The sequence below is a fragment of the Corapipo altera genome, unplaced genomic scaffold (genome assembly GCF_003945725.1).
Source record: "Corapipo altera isolate COAL_440 unplaced genomic scaffold, ASM394572v1 50, whole genome shotgun sequence".
Classification (NCBI taxonomy): Eukaryota; Metazoa; Chordata; class Aves; order Passeriformes; family Pipridae; genus Corapipo; species Corapipo altera.
Window position 1 is genome coordinate 13,435,811 of NW_020884889.1, and position 26,467 is coordinate 13,462,277.

At 41.1% G+C, this 26,467-nt stretch overlaps 1 protein-coding gene across 4 annotated transcripts in view; it reads right to left on the reverse strand.

The window, feature by feature from the left end:
- MYO1E (myosin IE) overlaps positions 1-26,467 on the reverse strand; it is a 112,272-nt gene that overhangs the window by 49,286 nt on the left and 36,519 nt on the right. For all 4 annotated transcript variants that reach the window (XR_003527830.1, XM_027644438.1, XM_027644437.1 and 1 more), the window contains exon 2: positions 640-783. Coding sequence is in view for 3 of the 4 variants with exons in the window: in XM_027644437.1 (XP_027500238.1) it covers positions 640-783 (144 nt within the window). In the remaining variant the exon portion in view is untranslated. The remainder of the gene's footprint in view (positions 1-639; positions 784-26,467) is intronic.

A 26,467-nucleotide genomic window follows, 5' to 3' on the forward strand; every position in this document is an offset into this window, starting at 1 on the left:
ACATAAAATGTTCAGCATCTTTGAGTAATCTGCTTAAGCAGAATACATACACATCATTAGTGTCACATTGGCTCAGCAAGTCCAGGAGGCCCCAACAAAACCTGTAGCATTAAACCTGCATTATATGGGAAAACTGTGGTTTAAACAGGTTTTAAAATGGCTTTTGGTGGTGTCTTTGCAAACACATGCTTCTTCTTCCCAGCACCCCCCATGTTATCCATGTAGGAATGTCCTGGGAAGGTGTCCTGAGGTGTTTTCCATTGGCCTTTGTTAAGTCCTTCCTGTGATTGGGTGTTCCTGTAAACCCCTTGAGACTTCTAATTGGTTACTCTGTGAATCCTCCTAAACCCTATAAATGTAACATCCCCAACAATAAACACTCTCTTGCCTCCTCTCCACGCCCGGTGTCCTGTGGCCTGTCTCCCTGCCGGCCATGGGGCCACGTGCGGGGGGGGGGAGGGGGAGCACCTCTCCCCTCCAGGCTCAGGGCCTGAAAAAACCCCTGAGAAACCCCTGGAGTTTCCCTTTCCCCATCCCTCAAAGCGTCGCAATGGTTCTTCAGATGGAAAAGGAACTAGAACTGGGCCGCCCTACGTCCTTGGGTGGGGAAAGAAATCCAGAAAAACCAACAAAGGATACAAAAATATAATCATCCATGTAGCGTTTCTTTAGGTTCTCCACTATGGAATCCTCCGTGATTTTGGAAAGCAGGACCATATCATCCACTCCACTCTGCTTGACATTGTGGCTCTGCCAGTGGTACCTGTAGTGTCCTTTGCTGCCCTGCAGGGAAGCACAACAAGCATCACAAAGGTTACTACATTTCTCATCAGCATTCGGTAACTGAAAAAAACATTATTCAAATTCCAAATTCCCAAATATTTTTCTTTCATTGAATCCTATTCCTTGATCCAGGCAATCCATAAAAGCATACACAAATGATGTCAACTGACTTGCCTCTGAACTGTTAAAGAACTGCAGTGCCCTCCAAAACTAGAAAGCAATTCCGTGGGGTTTTGTGACTGTCTGCACACAGAATGGGTTTCAGATGGCAGACTTTCTTTAAATCCAGCGGAAAAAAACCCCAATTATTCCAACTGAGATGCAGTTATTTGAAGCTAAGGATGCAAAAAATTACACTCCTACAGTGCAACTATTAGCAGTGAGGATAATTACCACCACCACCACCACAGTGAATTCTTCTCCCTTTACAGTCTTTTAAGTCAAACCTGCACGCATGCTGTTACTCAGAGGGAATTTGGGAGCCTGCTGCACTAAGTGTTCAGGGATGTTCTGCAAATTACGTACCACAGCCTGTCGGCTGCGTGTCTTACCAGCCCCTTTTGATCTGTTAGTCACCAGGCTTAACTGACATCTAAATAGATATTCTCTCCCCACACACAGGGACTACTATTTCAGGATGCTGCTGAAAACTTGTGACATTTCTTGCTGTACCACTTGAAATGAAAATCTGTTTTTTTCCAGCTGATTTGAACAGCAGTTTGGTTCTATGGATACACCCACAAACAAATTTAAATCTAATCGACATGAAGGTTGTTAATTCAGCTGTAAATCTCCTCTCCAAACCCAAACCTGCTTCCTGGAGCCTAGCAGACAATGCTAATGGAGTTCTGATCTCTTGCCTTTTTCTACTTCAATTTTTGTTTACACAATACTGAAATTAGTGATGCTGGAATTAGCACATCTTACACTGAGAAGCTATCGAGTGTGTTGTCAAGGAATATGTGGCCAACAAAATGCCAATTCCGTGAACTCCCCTCATTCTTAAATACCACAATTTCTAACAATGTGATTTAGCTACACTACTCTGATGTACATTATATGGGATCAAGTCATACTCACCAGAAAACAAGCAATTAATTATTATAATGTATTTTGCAGAATAAAAGAATGCATAATTTTACAGATTAAATAAGTCAAGCCTACAGACTGGTTTCATGTCAACCTGAGATGAAAAACAAGGACATAAAAACCAAGGACCAACTAGATTTTTATCACAAGTTAAATTAACTTGCACTAAATCCATGCCCATTCTAATACCGCAGACTGCACAGAACCTGTAAGCTTTATGTGTGTTTTCTCTTAAGTCTCCGGCTGCAGCTCCATCACTGCTCACACCAGTGAAGAACAGTTTCAAACTTGAAACAAAAGAATGCTTTCAAATATAGTTTGTAAGGAAGGTAAGCATGTCTGAAAATACACAATCTCAGCAATTTTCTTGAACATCCACAACCTTACAGGAGCTTCAATAAAATAATAATCTTAAACTAGCTTAGTTTGTGTAAACTTTGTCAATTTTATACCTGTACAATGGAAGCAGTGATCTGGAAGCACTGAGAAAATGAAGGAGTCAATTAGTTTTTTGGAAATTGTTATAAAACATGTGATTGAAAATATTAGTTGAAGGTCTGGTTATTGGTGAAAACAGAAGTCCAAGAGAGAAGCATAATTTCCTTCAGTGCACTCATCAGCTACTTGTGATACTGCACTTGGAAAAAGGAACTGGTAGGAGGGACAAAAAGGTCCAGTATCAAAATTAATATGGATAATTACATAGTTCACAAACCTATACAGAATGTGTTTTAGTACCAGGTAATAGAGTAAGCTACAGAAAATGTGTAAATGAGACTAGAAAAACAATCAAGTTTCCCACTGGAAGCTGGCATCAGACCCAGTGAGCTCAATGAGGAGAGGACAAAAGTTGCAAAGCCATGGGATATATGGAAAATGTGCACACTGTCTGCAGAACAGTAGCTTTATACAACTCAGAGACTGTTGTGATTAATCCACACACACGACCAGGGCAAAGGGCTCTTTCCCAAAAGCACTGTGAGTCAGCATAGAAGCAGGAGGGGCAGTGCCAGGGCAGCCCAGCTCCCCTGACAGCAGCTCTGCCCTGCTCTGATGGGCAGCAGTGATCAAACCTGAGCGCTACAGGATCATAGGCCCATGGCACACAGTGCAGACATTTAATAAAGGGGCAATAGCCTAAATATCCAAGAAAGCAACAGCAGGGAAGACAGCTGAAAGTGGTGGCACCAAGTAGTTCACATTAATACTGTAACACAATCTAAATGGCAGCTTCTATCAGTAGTTTGGAATTACCCTTTTACTCTCAAAACATGGCCTAACACGCAAACATGCAGAGAATCAGCAAATCATCACCAGATTATTGTCAGACTTCTCTCTAGGATCTAGAAATTAGCTCAAGCTTTAGTAGTGCCTAACCAGCCGTGGTTAGGTTTTGCTCTCACCCTCCCTCCTCCAGGAAGCCAACCCCAGCAGGATGGGCAGCTGCAATGACCATCATCACCTCCTTGGTCTGGGCAACCAAACAGGGAGAGCTCTTTCTACAGGACACCACCCACTAGCAAGTTCTTGCCCTTCCAAGCATGAGCAATGACTATAGAGTCTAACCCGAATTTATCAACTTCAGTAACTTCCAACTGGTACTATAACCATGTCCAGCTAACAACTAACTGGTTTTTATATAGTTTGGAAATAAAAACAATATCTTCCTGACATCAATCATCTGAAAAAACTCCACATCGTAGCAGTTGTAAAAGCAACTTTTCATCTTTCTCCAGGTTGCATATCTGCTGAAGGTCAAGGATATATACTTAAAAACTACCATGCTTTTCAATTGTCCACATTGCAATGATTTGTTCTTATTTCGTATTTCTTGAGAATTTATTTTAACAAGAGCTTTCTACCATCCAGATAAAAATCTCTCTAATCTGGAGACAATTTACACCTAAGCTAATCACCCAGTGTCCACCTAAACATGAACCTGCTTTGCAGGGAGCACTCAGACTAATTCACTCAGATAATTGCCCCCTGCTGCCCATCACACAACACACTCTTCCCTCCACTCCTCTTCAGAGGGATCCTCTAGAGACAGGCCAGATCTCCTGGACTCCTCAGGTCCTTCCTTCCAAAATCCCAGTTCTCAGTAGGCACTTCAGAGCCAGGAGATCAAGGGTTGGCAGGGATGCCCCACAGCCAATGTCCCCAGAGAGGACCTTGTGACTCAAACAGAGCTCCCCTGGGGCTTGGTCAGACCTGGGCAAACAGACCTCAGGGTCCAGCCCTCGCCAAGCTGTGCAGGTCAGATGTCAGCAAACACCAACTCGGCTTCCCTCAGGTTTTCTCAGTGAAAGATGTGATCTCACTGTACAATAAATAAGCAAATAAAAGTCTTTGTGTCAGCACTAACACAATGCCTAAGCAGCTGGAAAAAGATGAGCTTGGCAGATTAGGAAAAACACACACGAGAAAAAAAACCAACCCCAAAACAAAAACACATCTCAACAGGCTGCTAAAAGCCACAGAAGTGGAAACACGAGTGCTGAACAACCTGGCTGCCAGGCCTCCCTCAGGCTCTTCCTGAGCTTCCAGCCCAGCGCCTGATGTTGCCCAGGGAGTGGAGGCTGGACTGGCAAAGCTGGAATTAAAGGCGTGTACCACATTGCTGTCAGCTGTTGTTATTCATTTGGTTGCTGTTTTAGGTTCAAAATCAGATCTGCTTTGCACTGACAAGAATAATATTTATGAGTCACAAGACGACCCTGTGAGCTCGGAGCCTACCGTTCCAGAGCCTTGTGCTCCAGGAGCACAGACACCATTCCCACCGGGCTGCAGATCAGGCAGCACTGCCCTCAACACCTCAGCATCAAAACAATCCCCAGTACCTTCAGCATCAAAACAAGGCTCTAAGGAACCCAAAAAACTGACTCTACTCTCACTTCATACATCCCCCTTAACACACACTTGTTAAGAGATTAGGACAATTGCTACATTAACACCGTGAGGGGGCATGCAAAATAAATTCTATGTACTAAGTACTGTCTATACTTTCTGTACTACTTTTGGTACTGGCAGTATAATATGGTTAAAGCATATAATTATTTTGTTTGGAATAACAAATATTAATAAGACATTTATTTACAGAATTTCTTTTTGCTGTCCTCTGCCTTGTGTTACCGTAGCAATTGCTGGTTTCTCATTTTTGCCTTTATTATTGTTTTTATATTTTTACATTATCCTAAGCAACACGTATTTGATGTGGCTATAAAAAGATTGAGTCATGCTGTGTCACAACGGGGTTTTCTTTTAACTGGAAAAAAAAGCAAATATTTTTGTATTTCAAGCTGTTTAAAAATAGTACGTCTAAAAATAAAGCACTAAAAACAAGGGATCGGAAGAGACTGTATACTCTGCCCCTGAGAAAGAGAAACGAGGTTCTTTCTCCATCAGAACTCTGGCTACAACCTACACACCATCAATAACCACTCTCCATTCCCATGAAGGGAAGAACTGCCACTCTGAATCTCTGACAGCTTTTTTTCAGTAGCAAACATCAATCTCCCATCACAGTGCAGAAGGGATTCTCAGCCTCCACGGGGGAGTAAGAGTGTCAAATGATCACAAGCACGACCCTTTCTTTCCCTTTTTAGCAAAGGCAGTACTATTGCACAAAATCTATCTACTCACATCAGTGTTATGAATACAATACTAAATGAGACACACACGTTATCTTAACTGGAGATGTCACAAACTGAAATACTGCACACCATTTACTTCTGACATCAATGCTTCTACCAGTGGAGGCCCATCACCAGTGCCACACATACATAATTTGTATCAGTTTTTCCAGCTGACAAGAAAACAAACCCACAACTTTTTGCAGTGATATCATCCATCAAAATTAGCAAACTTTTATAATCCACTTAGAGAATCTTTCACATGTTTCTATAAAGTGAAAGGGTCTGCTGTTCTCAGTAGAGAGTATAGCAAAAATACTTCTTTTGGTCCTCGAGTGGGTTAATCAAAACAGAGGAGCCACAGTGGACAAAAATGCTCTGAAACAGCTCTTGTATATCTTATGTTGGAAAAAACAGAGATATTGGCTGCAATGATGTGAGCATATTTCAGAAAGGAAATTAAAGGAAGACAGCAGAAGCAGCGAGATGGACAAAGATAAAAGGCCATATATTTAAATTTAACATGAGGGAAACATTAAGGGAAGCAAAAATCAGTGCTTGAAGATCTGAGGGAACAGCAAAGCAAAAATATTGAGCACCTGGTAGCAGAATAGACATCTTATACATCTTAAATGTATATATACATCTTAAAAATACCAAAACTGCATTAAGGAATGGAAACTACTAGAAGGTTAACATCCAAAAAAACACAGCTAGGGAAATAAAAGTGAGAAAAAGATTTCTGGAGGGAAAGGCCACCAGTTCTCACTTTTTGGTCTCATATAGGGGTGGATTCAGCCCATGTGACTTGAAGAACTGACTCCAGAGCTGGTCACAGGCTGTGGGAGATCCCAGCTCTCCTGCTCTGCCCAGCTCCTGTGCAGGTGCTCCTGTGAAGATGCTCCTGCTCCAGCAGGGCCCCAGGGCAGCTCCTCACCATCACCTCCTGCACCAGCACAGCCAGGGCAGGGATGAGCAGACGAGACAGAAACCAGAGCCTGCTCACCTGAATAGCAAATGCAGGCTTGTAGCACAACACGAGTTATGGGAAACGGAGAGGTGTGCAGGGTGTGGACACTCTCAGGAGTCAGAAATGACACTGGCATTCTTGGAAGATAAATACCAGAACATTACCAAAATAAAGAGTTACTGCAGTGTTTGACTGTGAGGCTCATGTAGTGCATCAGTATTAACCTTCACTAAAAGTTTTGAATGATTCTTCTTAAAAAAGCATCGCTACTTGAGAGACTGAAATAAGGACAGGAATGAGCTCAAGAGCAGATCACGGTAACGTGCCTAAGATTCTGACACAACTTACAGAGCCCGTGGGCAGACAGCAGGAAGTAGTTAATGAACTGTAAACTCAGATCTGCTTACCCCACGGCTTTTTGGGTGACTGTCTCCTGATGTTCCAAGAAATAATTTTCCTAAGGAAATGCAATACTGTTAACTCCTTAATATGGTTGATTTGCTCTTAGACATTAACTGTCTTACTTGAATTATTGAGCTGTTTTAAGTTTGACTTGTTCCTTGTGGCATGAGCAGCAAGATTTCCTGTGACTGGTGGATTATGGACAGGCCTTTCAATAGCGACATCTAGTCAATGTACGTGTGTGCACACATCACACACCCCTCCCATTCCAACCCTTGCACTGAGCAGCACTCATGCACACCAACTCTTCATCTGTAAATTCTATAGGCAGTTTGTATGCGTACATACTTACTGTGCAATTTAAGGAAATGCAAGAGAAAAATTACAACAAACAATTTCACCTTGGCTGTAGCAGTCCTTAATGTGTAATAAAGATTTTGTATCTGTCACTCTTCTCCATTAAAAACAGGTTTCAGATGGGTTTAAGCAATCATACATGTAGTAGTGTTATGGTCTTTAAAAACATAGTTTGAAAACTCAGTTGGTAAGTTCAGACAAAATGCCACTGCCTCTCCTACAGCATCGGACTGGAAATAATTTTCTTTGATCATCCTGAAACTAAATAAGAAACTGAAGTCAACTGGGAGCTGGCCATCTGCTTTCCAGAGGGAGGAATCTGAGAGCAGTGTGACTCAGAAGCTCTGTGCCTGGACCAGGCTCTCACACACTGGCAGTGTTTTGGTGATGTGCTATGTGCTCACACTGGTGCCAGCAGAAATTTTGGGAGGAAGTAAAACCAATGGCATATCACAAAAATGCCATCCCAGCCGTGTCCCGTTCTTGCTGATGGCAGCACTCACTTCCCTGCCCCATCTCCCAGCTTTTGGAACCTCGGGCTTTAGCACCAAACCATGTTCACAGGCCACAATCACCCCAGTGAATTCCTTTCTGCTCAGTCACTGCCCTCTTTGTAAGGCTGCAGCTGTTCCTTTCCCCCCTTCTACTGACCCTTTTGTTTCATGGTAAAATGCAGATATTTGTTTCCTGATCAGACTGATATTCCCAAGACATGAAACTGAGAGCTGAAGGCCAAAGTCTGTCCCCAGCAGTACACCTGGCTGACAACTCTGTGACAGAGTTGTATTGGAAAACGCCTTTTCTGTGCCACCTGAGACTCTTGGAGCCTCCAAGGATAATTCAGGGATTGCTGTTCCCATCAGCAGACTAAAGGTAGCTCAAGTTAGCTGGCAAACACAGCTTAATGGCTGGTTAGCCCAGGCTCTCCATGTATGCCTCCCTGCATCACACCACTCGTTTCCAAAAAATAGAGTAAAAAACCAATTATTTTAGCCCTATCCTTAGCTGCAGATTTTGCTTCCTTTTATCTATGCAGAATGCAAAATTAAGAGCATGGCAGTATTTCTGAACTACTTAGTATTTAAATTGGTAAGGGCTGAAGGATGAAAGGATAAATCAACACATTTTTGCAAGTATTAAAAGGTGTAGAAATCATTACAGAATTTGTAGAATTTCCAGGGAATAAAACAGCTTCTGTTAAAATACCATTTAGGGAGTACTCCATTGTAGCTGAAGAGTATCAGCTACAGTAAATACACTGTGTCTGCATCGACCAAATCAATCTCTAATGATGTCACCAGCACTTTCCAATGACTGAAAAGATCTCCTTCCCAACAACAAATGTTTACATAATCAAGTCGATGTTTAATTATAAGCAGTAAGATACTATACTCTCAGAAAAATACTTACAGCTGGTATTTTTAGTTACATTTCTCAATAAATTACTGAACAACTGCACTTTGGTGAGTGTGTTTGCCCTCAGCAATTGCTAATGGGCTGTAAGAATACAACAGGCTGGGCAGATTATAGAACTTGTTTTAATACTGTTTTTAACCAAGAATATCAAACAAGATGTTTTTATGCTAACAGTTTCATCTAGCTGAGTAAGAGTACGTAGCAATTCCACAGAAATTGAAAGACTGATTTCTAAAATAAGCACATCCTTCTGAATTACACAGAAATTTAAAATAATTTGGAAAAACTACAGTTGAGTGTCTTCTTGGTTTGTTTTTTATTTTTTTCCTTTTAGGTATAAAGACAGCCATTTTCTGAACTTATTTACAAACCATAGGGACTATAAATCTCAGGTTTTTTAAGTGAAGAGTGTCATGTCATCACATGCCTGTGGCAGTTCAGGCCAGAGAAAAACACTCTTTATTGCAACAGGCATGATGAAACTGCAAAAGCTGCAACACAGCAGATGACTGTGGCCAAGACTGGGTTTTCAACAGCATGTACCAAAAAGCACTTTTGTGCTGACACCACATAACTTTATTAGTGCAATGAACTGCTCAGAGTTATAACATTTAACTGTTCTGACATTAAAAGTAAGACATGCAGTCAACTGCTCATTTCTTAGCCCAGGCACCAGAGTGGTCACCGGTTTAAAGTTCACCAATTTTTGAGATATTTGCTTTGATCTTCCCAACTGGGTCCTGCCCTCCTGTATGCATAGTTTCAACTGGGATAAGTGGGGCAATCAATACAAGACAATCACTGCTCTGTGTACCAGGGTGGTGCCTGTGATAAACAGTTTATTTGCCAAAGACCTGCCTGCAGAATTCCAAGATGCACTCTTAGGTTAACATAGGATTTTCCCAATCAGATGGCTTCAAGAATATCTACTTTCACGTTGGATTAGAGAGCTGCATAATCTTGTTGGTCTGTGATCAGAGGTAGAGCTCTGGAGACTCTTTTTCTCTGTAGGTCACTGCACTCAGGGGGGAACACCTGAACAAGGAGAGCTCCAGGTACCCAGTCCCGTGGCACTGGACAGCTGTGGCACTGGGACGTGGGATGTGCAGTGAAGAGTTTTTATTGCTCACTCAGGAGTGCTCCCTACACACCAATATCCCCATTGCACACGTGAGCTGCCAACTCCTCTCACTGGGGACAGAGGCTGGAGAAGCTTGTTTGGGGCGTCAGGAAGAACTCCACAGTGGGGGAGGTTCTGATGTAAAAATTGCTTTCTATGTTTATTTTAATTTCACAGAATGCTGAGTAAAGAGCAAAAGCTCCAGGCCTCCAAGAGGACTCCTGTTTACTGCAGCAGCACTGACTCAGAGCAGCAGGGAAAGGCTCAGGGAGTGGTGCTCACTCACCTACAGCAGAGCTGGCACCTGGGTGGTAACAGGTGGGTGGCTCAACCCCAGTCCTTTTTATTGGCTTTCATGTTTTGATATTCGTGCAAAAATCAAATTTTAATTCAGACAGTGTGAGAGACAGGGTAATTGATATGTTGATTAAACCTTTAATTTAACTCTTTAAAAGAATCCAACCTTAATATTATTTCAGCATATGAAGATATAAACATTTCCTTGATTAATTATTACATAAATACAAACAAGAGTTTCCTCGAGCATTCCACCTCAGGAATTAGTTACACATCTTTGCAATAGACCAAATATGCAAGTTCACATCAACTCCCAAAAAGCTGCTGTTAATCAAAAAACAACAGGAAGCAAAACCTTGTGAGAAGCATCAGGCTCAACAAATCTCACACCCTGTGCAGAAGACTCAAGCAGAAATTAACCCAGTTTCTCAGCTGTACATTCATCTCTGTCAGGAGACAACTTCATTCACAGATTCATTCTTTGTCAAGGTTTTATTTTCACTTTAACCAATAATTACACTATGCCAGGGCAAGCAGGTCCCATTGACTGTCCATAAGAGATATACTCCCATAGCCAGATTATCTTCCACATGCACATTATTCATAAAGTTAATATTTGCCATTACTTTTTTAAAGCAGCTTTGATTATTCAGTCCAGGGCAGCTTTGAGAAGAAACTATGTTAAAAACCAGCATGCCACACTTTGGTTGTATAGAATAACTAGGCTACTGTCATTCAATGAATATACCAGTTTTACTTCACTCACTTCTATTACAATATCTTCCAAGTCAACAGGAGAAGAATGCAAGTCTTTGAACATATTTCTGAATAACCCAGCCTTCTTAAGATTTCATACAGTTGTCATATCTTCTTCCTGTCAGATCCCATGCTTCAAATTATTTATTCTAATTTGTATTAAGCTTTTATCCTGGCTCTGTAGACTTTCATATTTTCATAATAATTCATAAGTCACTCAACAAAATAAAACTACAAATTCATATACATGTTCTCCCCTAACTAGCTCACTGCATTCTGCCAATGCAGCTGAAATCCCAAAAAGATGGAAACACAGAAATGCATTGGAAGTACGAAGACTTCATTTCACTCTAGTGGAACACCATGGTTATTAACTGAAATATGTAAGAAAAATGTCTGGCCCAACATTTTTAATGTAACCATCAACAGCCATCAGACTGGGCCTCCATGGGTGTTACCTGGGCTGTACCAGTGTAGGTATATGATCCCCACACCTCCAGCATCTTTCTTTTATTAACTGTGGGCAGAAATTCACTTAACAGGCAAAGTGATAGTTCCTATTAGTCTATAAAAAACAGATTTTAGCACAGAAGCAACTATTTCCCCTCAATTTTTTTTAGTATGTTAGACTGTTTGAAGTTAATATCTAGCATTCAAATTATTACTGAAGAAAGAAAGGTAAATGAAAACTAATTTGGACATCCAGCTATATTCATAGCTATAGGTTTTACCAGATGTGTGAACAAGCACATTATTTGCAAACTACCATCCTTCACAGATTTGCTACGAGAAGCTGATACAATCAGGACATGTATTAGATTCATTCTCACAGATCTTGCACTGGCATAATCATGCTTTGAGCAGAGATGCCAAAGAAGCTGTGTTTCACAAAACCTGCAACTTTACCACCAACTTGGAAATCTGGTCTTTTGCATAATTCTGCAATGCCTGTTAGACTTTGTAATTCAGCATCAGCATCATAAATATACATAGATTTCAAACTATTTCTGTTGAAGGGGAAACCAAGTGAAAAGCTAAGTGTCGGCTTTCAGGAAAAACTGCTGCAGACAACTGCAGATAAATGCCCTAATTTTATTTGAAAGAATATCTGTAGTGGTGCAGTGTGATGCTGCATTTTCTTTCCCCTCTAATTTTCCATTTCTATATCTTAAGTAAAATGCTGAAAATCCAGAACAGGTGAAATTCAAGCTAAATCATAAGGTTTCAAAATTAGGGGAACTGAGAAAAACAGCTTAAGTCTTAGATACTGAACTGTGGCTGAAGACTGGCTTGCAGGACTTTGACATGAACACACATTAAACTTAAATGCTTGTGATGCTTTCAACTTCTGGGCTCATTTGAATTCTGACCTCTGAGTCAAACCCACATAAACTGAAAAAAACAATAAAGTATAAAATAAAACCAGCTGAATCACTTTTCATCTGATACAGACAAGACAGCTCTTCAGTGAATACTGTTTTGTTCCTTCTACCCCTGAAAAACCTGGACACGACCAGATGCTCAGACTATCAAAATCCTTTCACTTGTGGCTGCTGCAATTCATTACACTGAAGTTCACAGAGGCAAGCTTTACCTTTTTTTACACTCCATATTACAGACAAGACTTGTGTTTCTTTAAAAATAAAATTCTGGCTCAAAAACCAACTTGCACTCAAGTATGTTTCTTCTAAGCTTATGTGTCAGCTTGCTAAACAACACACTCCTTATGACCCCGTCAGGACCACAGGAGCAGCTCAAAGTCTTTCAGCTGTGCCATAAATGCTGCCTTTGACTCCATCTTGATGAAAAGAAATACAATTTGAAGTAGTGTGCTAAAAATGTGACCCAAAGGCAATGCCTGTACCTGTACCAGCTGTACTTCAGGCTGTACCAGGGTGTCAGGAGGAGTGTTGCCCTCAGCTGTGCTCCACCACCGTGGGGGAGGCACACAGATGGGTGGAGATATTCCCTGAACAGGTACCCACCAGAGCCCAACTTCACCTCATTTCCTATTCCTCTGCACAGGATTGTCATGAACTTTGACAAATCCTTCCAATAGAGTTTCCTTCCATGCTAGTTCCTTTGCCTTCCTCACACCCAACCTAGAAACACTGAGGGACCCAAAAGTTAAAGTAAGAGCCAGAAGGAAAACAGAAGTGTTGGGAGCATTCCAGGAGTGATACCAAAAACCAACTGCTTAAGAAACATTGACACTTTCTACAGGCTTGCCCAGGGCTAAGGGCTCAACACGCTGTATCAGCATCTGGGTAATCCTAAACCTACAGGTACATTTTCAGGGCTTTCACTGTAGATGGCAAAAGAGCTTTATTCCTTTTTCAAGTTGTCCAAGATAATTGCTTATTCTCCTACTCCCCAGCTGCCTGGTTTTGCCCCTTTTAACTGTGAGCAATACTCATTCCTGCCTCAGTTGACCTTTGGTTTCCGAAGCAGTGAGTAAACCAGAGCTCAGGGGTCCTCCAGAATGGCTCAGAACAGGCAGCTCCCAGTCCTGACTTAGACTTGGGCAGCCCTAAGAACACAATACTGAGCTCAGCAGAGTACCAGTTTTACATAAGCACTGCTCAGATTTTGCCAAGATCATTGTGTCTAAATGTTGTTATTAACCAGAGAATAATTCGAATAAAGGAATGTGGTAAAGTCTTTTTCTAATAACTTGCTTGAGGCTCTTTGGGGCCATAAACAGTGCGTAAACAAAGTTTAGCATGAATTATTCAACACCTAAAATATTGAAACTCATTGAGGCTTTCAAAACCAAAATTCTTCTAATTATGAACAACACAATTAAAGAACAAAGAATCATGAAATATCCAGGTATCTGTAATAACCTGCCAGTTTTATTTATGCCTAGTTAAGCTTTGTTGAAAAGAAAATCATTCTCCCCTTGCTTCTGCAGAAAGTATCTAGGCCACCTAAGAGTGTTTGTCTCTGCAGGACTGCATGGAAAGACAATCTGGAGGTAGCCTATCCATTTTTAAAGATAGTGTCCTTTTTATAAATTAAAAAAAAAAAAGGACACAATTTACATATGATAAGGTTTTTTCCTTGTCTGTACGTTTCAGATGACTTATAGAAACCTTATATTACAGATTCCATCTAATAAGTCACACTGAAGTGAAGGACAGTTTGTTTTGTTCCTTATAGAGATGGATCTTCAAATATCCTCCAAGGTAACTTTTTGCAAACATAAACAAAAGAGTATCAACAAAACTAAGTCCAATAAGACCAAATCCAATAAGACCAAAGTAACTCTTTACACAAACAGATTTTTCTCTGTCTTTTTTTTTTTTTTTAAACAAGCAAGGTATAAAGGTTGCCAGCAACTGAACCAATCTGCAAGTCTTTGCTATGTTGCTATTGGGAATACAATTTCTAGTATTTCAAACTCACTCCATAGTTAATACACCCAGTTAACAAAAGCTATTAGAATCACCTATGTTAACTAAGGAAAACCTCAGGGTTTTTTCTTTAGATTTTTTCAAAATAAAAAAGAACTCACCAGTAGGAACTGTTATTTAGTAAAATTTGCACCTTGTTTGCAAGCAACACAAAATGCCCCCCCCCCCGTAGGTTCTGTTGCGTTTAAATGAAGAAACATGTAACCCAAAGCCTGTGTGCACTGGAATGCTTCATCGAGTTAGGCTTTTTAATAGCTGGGTGAATAACCCAGCTTTATAGTTTTCTAATGAATTTTTATATACAGTACCATAAGATCTCATTTTAACATTTCAGATGTGTATTGATTTCACTTCAATTTAATTTAGTGAAAGACTGTTTGGTTTTAAAACATAACATTTCCTCTCACTAGTGAAGCATTTAGAAGTAGCTGTAGACCAGGAGTTAAGTCAGGGGAAAGCCCAGAGTTCACAGCCACGTCACCTCCTGGGGGCAGCACTGGTGCTCATAAGGGGTGGGTGGGTCACTCACCCCACCGAGGTCACCTGAGGGCACACGCTATCCTGCCTGCAGGGCTTACAGCATATGCTGGAAAAGGGAATAAAGGCACAAGGCATAGAATGCTTTAGCCCTTCCAGCAAACAAGCTGGGATTTGAAGCCCTAAGGTTGGTCATATAGCAACACAGGTTTGGAGTTCAAAAATCCCGGCTGATGCCACAGAATCATAGAATATCCTGACTTGGAAGAGATCCACAAAAGTACAGCTCCCAGTTCTGCACAGGACAGCCCCAAGAGTCTCACTATGTTCCTGAGAGTGTTGTACAAACACTTCTGGAACCCTGGCAGGCTGGTGCTGTGACCACTTTCCTGGGGAGCCTGTCCCAGTTCCCAACCACCCTCTGGGTGAAGAATCTTTTTCTAATATCCAACCTGAACTTTCCCCTGACACAGCTTCAGGCCATTCCCTGGGGTCCTGTCCCTGGTCCCCACAGAGCAGAGATCAGTGCCTGCCCCTGCTCTTCCCCTCACGAGGAAGTTGTAACTGCAATGAGGTCTCCCCTCAGTCTCCTCGTCACCAGGCTGAACAGACCAAGTGCCCTCAGCTGCTCCTCAAGGCCCTTCACCATCTGTTGTCCTCCTTTGGACACTCTCTAATAGCTCAATATCTTTTTATATTGTGGAGCCCAAAACTGCCCCAATATTCCAGGTGAGGCCACCCCAGGTCAGAGCAGAGCCGGACAATCCCCTCCCTCGCCCAGATGGGGATGGGGCCTGATGCTCCCAGGACACAGCTGGCCCTCCTAACTCATATCCAACTGGCCATCAACAAGGACCCCCCAAGGTCCCGCTCATAGCACTCCTTTCAAGCATTTCAGTCCCCAGACTGTCCATACATCAGGTTTTTTTGAAATCTAGTAATTAACTCTGGAAGAGGTAACTGAGAAAAGCTTGTTTTCTACAGGGCTCCTTGTGAACATGCACAGCTCTATGTGCAGCAATAGTGAAAAAATACATCACACATCAGGCATGTGATCTTCTCCCATCCCAGCCCTCTGCCTGAGCCTTTTTCTTTCTCCTACAAGACATTATGAAAACGTTTCTCCTACAACTGTATAAAAAACTATGTGGTGCAGCTAAGTATGTCTCATCCAGTTAATGAAAGCATCTCTTAAAATCTGTGCATTAAAGAATCAAACCATTAGATATGCAGGTGTGCTTCTGCATACTCCTTGTGCAATGTCTGACAGCCAGAATCATTTTGTTTCCACTGAAACACAGTAAGAAAGAGCCTGCAGCTATCTTGCTTTGCAGTTTGCTCCTGTCAAATCTCAATGTTTAGCAAGGGTTGATTTACATAGTTCTTGCATGGGAGAGCATCAGGTAATGCCCAAATTCTAAAGAGAGAAGAGTAGCAATTTAGTCATGGATGAGTCAGTAATTGCCCACCGGTTCAGCAGAAGGGCTATCGAAAGGGATAACACCTTGCAAATTAGATGTCAGAGATATTTTCGCTATTTGTAGGGAATAAAGCTGCCATGGAACATTTTTCAAGTAAGGCTTGAGTCCAGTTCTAAAGCAGCTGTAGTATTGCTTCTAGGTAGTGTTGACAGCAGGTTCAAAAAATGCTCTGCATTTTTAACCATCCAGTAACAGCCAGCATCACAGAAAGGCTTTCTTGCGTCTTCTAAAACACACTTGTGGTCTCTGGCATACAGGCAATTTTTTAACACCAGCTATTCCATGGATTTCTATCGGGGATCTATCCTCAGTGTTTTGCCAATTTAGGGCTAATGCACCAATTGTGTATATGTTTTATTGCACTTCTAAAAATTCTCCGACACTGCACAGCAGTAACTGTTAGGACTCCAAGGAAGATAAAAAATAAGTTTTAATCTAAAATCACGTCATATACAGGCATTTAAACAATAACATGACTTATTCACATAACCAGGTTCATGAATTACAAATGTACAAATAACATCTGTACATCCACTTTGATCTCCACGCCCTTATTGCAAAGTACAAAATAGAGCTTCTCTGCCTTTGTACAACGTGTTTCATTGCAGGTTTCCCTTCAGTATGTAATGCCATGGAAATCTGCACTTTAAAAAGGACCAGAAAAATGATCCAGGGTACACACACTGTTGCCTGAGCAAGGTTAAGCCTGTTTAGAACTACTACTAAAAGCATAACTTAGACATCATATTAACATGCTATTTAACATTTAAGAGACTAAGTCCCAGAATCACCCTAGAAGCCTGCAACAAAGTGCAGCATGCCCTTTGGGATTTGCAGCTGAAGACAGAAGACCTCTGTGAAGGCTTACTGAAAGGTAAAGATGTAGAAGGACAGGAAGACAACGGCAGAAGATGAGAGGTAAGACCAGAGTCAGGCCTATTATTTCAAAGTCACATGGTGGATCAGCAGGAAGAAGGACAAGCACAGGTTTCCTATACAAGGTTAGACTCAGAGAAGGTGTTAGGTTGAACCAATTCCATCAGCAATATTGAAGGCTCATAAAACAGCCAGAAAGAGTAGTACCAAGGTAGAGCAGAACTTCACATTGCAAACAGAAGCAGCTTGCCTGGATCAGACAAAGCTCCCATCATCTTGCCAGCCCAGACCATTCCACCATTCCTGCTTAGATACATTTCCCCTATTCTTGTTCCTGCTGGAGAAAGCAGGATCTGTCACTCAGCCTACTGTGGACCGTGTCATACTTCCATCACAGGGGGCACAATGTAGTTTGCACATATCATCTGTCAAAACCAGCAGAGGAGTCCAGCCCCCTCACACACTGTAGATAATTCAGGTTCCTCAGAGCAGGTGTTAGGAACATGCCCCTTAGATATATACCCCAGTATGTCCTTATTAAAATAGCACAAGAACAAAACATCATCCACAGTGATCACAAAGGCTCTCCACAGCTTTGGTACTTCAGTGAGGTTCTCAACAGTCACACCAGAGACTGGAATAGGAAAAAAGGGGAAAACTGTATGTCTCATTACAGCTACAGTAGCAAATGGATGGAATAAAAAAAACAAAAAGTACTCTTCCCATCTGATAATTCTAATATTTGCAATGTCCTGACTTAAAACACCACCTTTAAAAAAAACTAGGTAGTGTTAGTTCTTGAATATATTCCCAAGTCTTCAAAAATACCAAGTGACTAAGCATCTCACTGAGGTATCATGCAAAAAAAAAAAAAATTTAAATGAGGTAGATTTCTACTCCCCTGAAGAGTTTCAATTGGTCAAGTATAATTGCAAAACAAGCCCTAAAAGGACACAATTAGCTACAGAATGTAGCTTCATTGTTCACTGTATCCTGTTACCAGCTTGAACATAATTTTAGCTACTAAATTGGTGCTTCTTTGTTTTGGCAATCAGATAATATTAACTTCCCCTTTGTTTTTTCTTTTCCTGTTTGTACACCTGCAGTCTCAATGAGCAAACAGCAACAGGATTAGTATTTTATAGTTAATCTACTACTCCACACCTGTAAAGAGCAGAATGACAAAATACTTGCAGAGCCCTGGGGAAAAAAACAACAAACCAACCCCAACAAATAAATTTAAAAACCGCCACAGCAATCCTGACTTCTAACTTCAAGATCTGATTGTAAAATAATCAGATACAGCTAAAATAACATCAGGTAAAATAATCTGAAATAAAAATGGATAGTCTTCCAATAATACACTGTCTGCTTCAGCTGCAAAATTCGTGAGCATAGCTGCCTCCCAACAGGTAGTTAACATCACAATCACTGACTCTCCACCTACACATTTGAAGTGCAGACTAGGAAGAACTCCCCAGAGCCTTAAGTGCTTCTAGAACAGTAGAAAGTTACTACTCGTATTTGTGATTGAAGTCTCTTTCCCTCGTACTAAGTTACGAGCTATTTAACCATTCTCGAGTATCAGAGGCCCAGTACAAACCGCAGTGGGTGGGTTACAATCAAACCGCCGGGAGCGATTCCGTTGGCTTTGTCCCTCCCAGTCCCAGGCTGGACTCCAGCCACACTCAGCCACAAAGAAACCCCCCCCATACAGTGGCAGGGTAAGCCTGCTGAGTGCTTAATTGTAAATGTATTCTGGTCTGAAAACAGCCCCATGTATGGGACAAGTCAAGTGAAAAAGTTACCTAATGGCCTCAGGTGCAAGAACGCCTCAGCCTGCTGTATCATTAGGAAATTATCTCAACAAAAGAAAACCTGATTTCATTAGGTGAACACTCTCGAGGTGTGTCACACTGAACAGCTCCTCATGACTAATTCATTAATTGTGGTAACGACATGCTTCTCCATAACATTCAAACTACTACCTTCAGAAAACCCTCAGTGACGGCAGAAGGTTTATGAAGTACCTGCCTATACATTAAGGGTACAGGTTGTGCTGCCAGTACAGCCCAAATATACTTGCTTCAGCACTTGTCATCTTTCACACCACTAACACTGTTTTCAGAATAAACAGCTCTCAAATTCCTTTCTCAAAAGAAACACTCAGGACTAGAAAAAAAAAGCTAAGTCTATAAATTTATCCTATGGCACTGAAACAGGGATTTAAAGTTGTGCATTGTGATCTGCTCTTCTGGGTGGATTTCAGACATTCCTTTCTTATCCAGAACTGGAAGTTTTTAGTTCTGTCAAGACTGTATCCACAATAGCTTAATTTTAGGCAGTCTGACATGCAGCTGCATTTATTTAGTCTAAGTACACATTGCAATACTTAAAACAAAAATGTCAAGCTCAGGACTTCTAAACTAAAGATCAAAATCTGCCATCATTAGTTTATCTTTTTACTGGTGAGTTGCAAGGAATCAGGTAAGGCAGCTACTCCAGCAGGAAGTAGGGACTACATTTCTAGTGATTACAATGCTTTTCTGAAATACAGTGTATTTACTACTGTATATATTAGCTTTATTAGTGACCATTTAACAAAACAGATTTAAGGCTTATGGTTCCCTCCTCACTCCCAAATCTGTACTGAAGTACAGAAGACACGAACCTTTACAAGTACAGGTCTCAGGAAAAAAATCAGAGAGCAAGTCAGGAGGTGCAACTGAGTTGATGTTCTAAATATTCTTTCCTTTTCCACTAAAGACTGAGTGTTCATTTCACTACATGTACTTAGTAACCTCCACTAATTCCAGCTCTTTTTATCATTTAAAATACACCACTACTAATGTGTAGAACAATGGAAGCTCCACCTGAGAACAAGGATTTGTAACTGTAAAGACAGGCTTTTAGTATTGTGAAGATTCAGTCCCATTTATCTTAATGCACCCCTTTGGTGCTGCTGAACTGCTCAGCAACACTGTTGCTCCACGCAGAAAACTGCACAGCTGAAAAGAAAACAGATCCAGTGTGACTCTGCCATGATTAAGCCATGGCTGGAGGTAGGTCAGATTGTCCAGAAACACTGTATTACCCCTCTCCTTTAGTGAAGGATGTTCATTTTGTCTAGAACAATACCAAATATGGGAATAAGTAGCCACTGCTCTCCTGTTTCCTCTTAAGTGTTCCTAGAACGAACCAAGAATAAAAACAAAATAAACGACAGGAAGAAACCACTGCTGCTCATGAACTTATTTCTGCATATTGAGATCAGGTCTCTGTGGACTGGGTGTGCTGGTATTTCAGGCATTAAGAGCCCTGGAACCAGAATTCCTATTTACCACTAGACAAGCTTTAGCAAACAGTACTCATGGGAACGGTGTTAAGGCTTCTGGAGCAGTCAGCTGGGTACTAAGAACTGGGAAACTAAGTACTCCTTTCAATATTAAAACTGTCAGCTAACAGCAATACTATATCTATGTGAAATAACCCATTCTCTATGTGCTACTGAAGTTCAACCACACTGTAGCCCCTCAAGAGGCTCACACACTTCATTACATACTCCTGACACTGAGGTCAAGGTCCGTGGAGACTGTAGTAAGTCCTATAGAGAACAGATATTCTGTGTGTTTGTAGGCAGCTTCAAGCTAGAAGAATAATCTCCAATACTGTATACACTTTTTTAAAACCACAATAGAACACATTTCAGTTGTATTAAAATGTAAGTTTTGTTAACCACATATGATTTGTTATTTAAAGCAGGTATCAAACTGGGCAAAGTCTTATTTTCACCAATACAGTGGATCTAGTCCTTTATTGCCATATAGGAACATATTACATAGTGCTGTGAGACGAAGAGTGACAGTTACAGATATTTAAGTTGCTTAAGAAACCAGGCTTAGCTGCCAGAAACAGGTACTCAACTTTATCTCGAGTTTCACATACTGGATACTCAGGCACTGTCAAGTCCTCTTTCACTTGTAGGTACACTTCTGATCTGACTTGCTCTGCTCAAGACCTATCCCTGTCTTCTTTCTCATCTGAAAATGGCTTCTGCCTCCAATTCTGTGGTTGCAACTCAATGCTGAGACAAAAATCAAGTAAAACAGCAAAAGCAGTGGCCTCTCCTACAATGAAGTCATTCTGCCCACTTCCAACTCTGCTTTAAATTGCGCTCAAGTTTTTGATCTTTTAAGGTCAAACCCCAAATCAGACCTCCACAGACATACACAGTGCCATAACAGGATCTCCATCTGTAACAAAACATCCCAGTTCACTTTTTTCCCCCATGTCAAGCCTAATTCTTCTTAAAAAACCACAACAAAACAGCATAATCTGTAGAAATTACTCCAACTTCAAGGGCAAAGTCTATTTGCTGGCAATCTATTCCTATAACCCACAATCATCCAACAATATGGGCCTTGGAACACTGTTCCTGCAGGGACTTTGCCCTCAACCATCAGTAAGCACATAATGTTGAACACACACCCCGAGGAGCTGCTGAGTCCCATCACTCAGCCGGAAGGAAAATGTCCCTCCCCACACAAGCCCTGTGTGCCAATGCCACCCCTCACTAGTGCAACCAGCAAATGTGGCCTTCAGACACCTGCCATTAGGAATTCCCAGCTACTCGAGGAAAAAGCAGGAAGAGATGCTTTGCAGAGCAACAGTCACAGCAGAGCAAGGAATGGCTGACAGGTTGGGTACAGCTCAGGATGGATTGATGCATTTTTAGCTGCTTTGCAACAGATTTCCCAGCAGGTTTATGCTGTTCCCTGTCACAGCAAGCCTATGCTTCCCTCTCTGCCAGGGTAAACCAATTCCAAAAAAGCACCTTACTCCAGTCTACTCAAGTCTTGCAGGTTACACAAAACCCAGCCAGGATCCCCTCAAAAACTGAAAACCTCCAAATTGCCCTACTCTGAGAAGCTATTTTTGCTTTTCCACTGCGAAGCCCAGAATGTTTTTTGTAGGAATCTTTGGTTTGCTGAATGTAGCAATTACTAACCAACATAGCAGTTCCCAGGGTATACTTAAATTTGAGGGGAAGCACTGAAAAAGGTTTTGGAGGCTACCAACAACACAGCATCAAGTTGTGGAAACATGACTGCGCATAAGACACAGTTTTTAGGTGGACATAAAAACCTAGTTGAAGTAATTCTGTTATTAGAGGAACGACTATATTTTTATTGGCACAGTAAAATATTTGTTTCTGTTGATTAAGGCAATTCAGAAACTAATCAAGTTTGCATGTGGTACAGAAGCCATGTGTAACAAAATCATGCTTTGTAATACACTGGTTTTCATCGTATCCAAATTTTTAAATCAAATTGTGACAGGAAAGATATCAAAAGTTTCCTGACAGGAATAGTGTGTCAGTTTAACTGACTTTCATAAAAACTGTACTATCAAGAATCAACAAAAAAAGAGAGAACTAATTATGATCCAAGGGTCTAATGTAACAATGGGTTCCTGTGACTAATTATTTTTTCATAGATGTTTGCATCCTATCATTAATTCCTTAAAAAACATGATCTATATTTAGATAGCAGAAATAATTATGCAAAATCCATGTTTCATAGGCCTTACCAGAAGATACTACAGAATTTATTACTGATTCAGACTACATAGACAGCTAATACCTCTGCACTCTGAAAGCAAGAATAGGTGGTTATGTAGCTTTATATCCCTTCTGAGATGAATCTCAACAGATTTTAAATTCCCCATTTAATTTAAGTATATCTGTAGCATAAGTATGACTTTTCAACTACTGTTATAAATATGTTTGCACATTTCCCTCTCTTTAGGTATGTACTGAATACAGTTGGGGACCAACCAGTACAGGAAAACAAATTCTTTTGTGACTGAGAAACAAGCAAATCAAACACTTCTCAAACACTGAAAGAAAAAAAAAATCCTCAAAAGCATGCACTTGCTTTTGAGTCCCGTGAAATGGCCTTTAAGATTAGGTTTAGTAAAAGTATTCTTCAATACGCCTTAAGAGCACTGCTTCCACTTAGCAAATGAAGTTTTTTCCAGTTCTTATACCAAAACATCTGCAATAAGATAGTCCAAACCCCAGGTGATCAGGAGGTGTACATGCTAGTATGTGCCAGAAGAACCACAATTTAAAATATCTAGGTAAACTTTTGTCCTTGGAATCTTCCTACTAACCCCTCAAAGCAGTAGCTCACACCAAATGAGCTATCAGTGTGTCACAACCCCAAGGATTGGCAGCATTTGTTAAAAGAAATTCCAATACACTTTGTATCCACGCACTTCTTCACGAAGTTGGGAATAACACAGGGTTAAAAGTTATTGCAAAAGCAAATTTGGAAGCTCTTAGGCGTTTGTGCAGACTTGTATCCTTCAAGGCAGTAAAAAAAACCCCTAAACCAAAACAAGATGAGACAAGCTCTTGACTACCGCTTGGCACTGCTAACACATTACTGACAAAAGGTCCCAGCTTCCATCTTTTTGTATTTCTGCTATTAGCAACATCCAACTCAAAGCACAGGAAAAAGACATCAATCACTGCAAAAGATAACAGCCCTGGTAAGCTGCCTAGAATTCAAAGCCCCACAAATACCGTGGAATGTCAGACTGAAAGCAGAAGACTGTCCTAGGTGCAAGATCAAACACCAGACAGCATATTTCGTAAGACACAAGCAAGAAAGACTTTAAACCTTTCTGTGTGTTGAAAACATTTCCTTTGTTTTATAAAGGGTATCAGGCGGCACTGTTCAGACTTGAGTATGACTTCAACACTTAAATTAGACAAGGCTGACCGAGAAGTGGTTACAAACTCAGGCTCAGCTGATGACAGTGATTCAGTGAGTGGTTCTGAGCTGGCAAGGAAAAAAAAGCCCCACATTTCCTGTTACAAGGACAAGTGCAGCGACTCACTGTGAGATTGCCAGTCCAGTTTGAAGGATGCCAACAAAAACCTCTCATTTAGACTTCAGATTGCTGAAGAAAGCATGAAAATAGCTTCTAGAAGCATGTGCTTTTGCATAAACAATTTATGTCCCCTTTTTCTGACGAAGGAGGCTAAAGAAAGACATGTCTCATCACTCCATCCCAAGGCCATTGTACTGTTCCCCTGAGAGCTAGAAGTGGCTTTCACCAGACATTTCTGGCAGCTGAAAAAAATCACCCAGATGACAGGAGAGCAGAGCATCAGACCTACTTTGTAGTCCTTTTGACCCTTCCAGAACTGTGTTGATCACAAAGGATGTTCAAGATCTGCTAATGTCTGGTTTTAGCTTTCAAGTTCACATTTAGTTGCTGAATTTAGCAAGTAATGTTAGTAGGTAATTCTTTGCACTTTGCACCTTGTAAGTAGGCTTCCCATTAAGCATCACTTCTGATAACTCTGACTCATGCTCCAATTGCCAACAATGCTTTCCTTGTCGGCTCTCACATATTTAAAAAAACATTTTCAATTTAAAGTAAAAAAACTTCAATTCAGAATTTTTTTTTAGAGATACAATTTACAGTTTATGAATCCAATTCGCAAGTGGTTTTAATATCCATTAAATGCCACTATGCCTTTGGAAAAAGAGCCTTGACCATACCCTTCTTCCTGGGCTACCTACATCAAATAATCTCGGGGTTAGATGTACCTGCTGCTGTACATGATGCCATCAAACCCCAAAGCCTTCACTTACATGAAGCATATTTAATAGACTAGAACCTGTAAGGTTCAGTGTGTGGGAAAGCTTTAGACTAAAGACACCTTTTCCTAGCACAGTAATGACTTAGTCAAGCAGAGAGATCGGATGCCATGCACTGCCAGGACTTGACTGCACACCTGGGCTCCCCAGAGGGTATTCACATTTTTCAAGAGGTGAGGGAGGAAAGCAGAAGGGGGAAGATCGGAAAGCCAGAAAATGACGATGAGTCAGGAAAGGAGCGACAGCCGTACTTCCTGGGCAGGACAGTAATTGGCATCTCAGGAACGTGAGGGAAGGGAGTAGGAGATGGGAAAGACTGAACTGAGCCCAGGAAGGTCTGACTAAAATACAGCTCCTCGCACCCAAGCTCCCCCAGGAGGCTGAGGCTGCACAAGAGCCCTAACAACGAGGTGACGTGAACATCATCAGGACAACTCCCCAGAGTCAGAGATCCGATCTGACGGGAGAAAATTCTTGTTTACTTTCTGCTGTATTTCTCCAATATTTACAGATACTTCTACACCCATGCAGTAAAAACAGTAAAAGCCAAACAACACACCGTAGCTAAGAGTCCTTTGGCTACAGTATTTTCAAGTTAGCAGGCACTCCATACACCTGCAATACTTCTCCATCCATAGGCAGGAAAAAACCACTTCCATCAGTTAACAGGAATTCCAATGATGTGCCAGTGACCAGCTTCAACCAGAAAAGCTCCTTGACAGACAACAGGTAGTGAGGAGGTGAATGACCTCCTACAGATGAGAAAATGGGCAAGAGAATCTTTATAAAATTTTCCCTGAGAGGTTTAGCCTATTATGCTGAGGTAAACCTTTGTTGCTCATATTCAAGGTGAGAGTATAAATAAAGTGGCTTCATTCAACGAGTTAACAACAGTGCAAGCCAGCCCTGTCTTACCAAAGCCTACGCCTGGTGATTTCTGTGCTTGCAGAGGAACTGAACTATTTTCCAAATCCTTATTTCTGTAACACACACATATACACACAGACTCCTCCCAGTTCCAAAAACTGCTTCAATTTTACTGCTTCTGGTCCTGCACTGTTAACTCCCAGAACAAACCCCCTTTCAATTAGGTGCAAAATCCCTTTCTAACACAGTTCTTAGTGCTTTCCAGTAGCCACACACCTTCTAGATCCAGAATGCAGCTTCCTAAAAAAGCAGACTGAAGTATTGCATTACAAGAGTACTTTAAGAAACTGAAAAGGAAAGCAGATGAATTTGTCATTTATAAACATTTATTGTGGCAACACCCAGAACCAAAGGGTAAGCAAAAGTAGGACAACTTGCACAGGCCAACCCCAGACCGGTCTCCATCAGCAGAACTACAATGACCTGGGTCACAACTCTTCAGAACTTCAGAAAGCTCACTGCCAGTGTCCTTGGCATAATAAGTGTAAGAGCTAGGACATCTGGAAGAAAGATCACCTCTTATCTTTTTGCTCCCTTCTTCATCAGTTGCAGCAACTAAGTTAGATTTTATCAATATAAAGGATTCTCCTGTAGCTCTGAAGATGTTTATTTACACGTTATCTAGCTATACATTAGTATTATCAATATAAACATGCATACTACATTAGAAGACAAATCCAAACACAGGCATTTCAAATTCCTTATGCTGAAATTAGGAACAGAAAAACTTTTATTCTTTAATATAACTTGGATAGAGCAGTGCATGACCATTTAGATTGATGTCACTTTTAG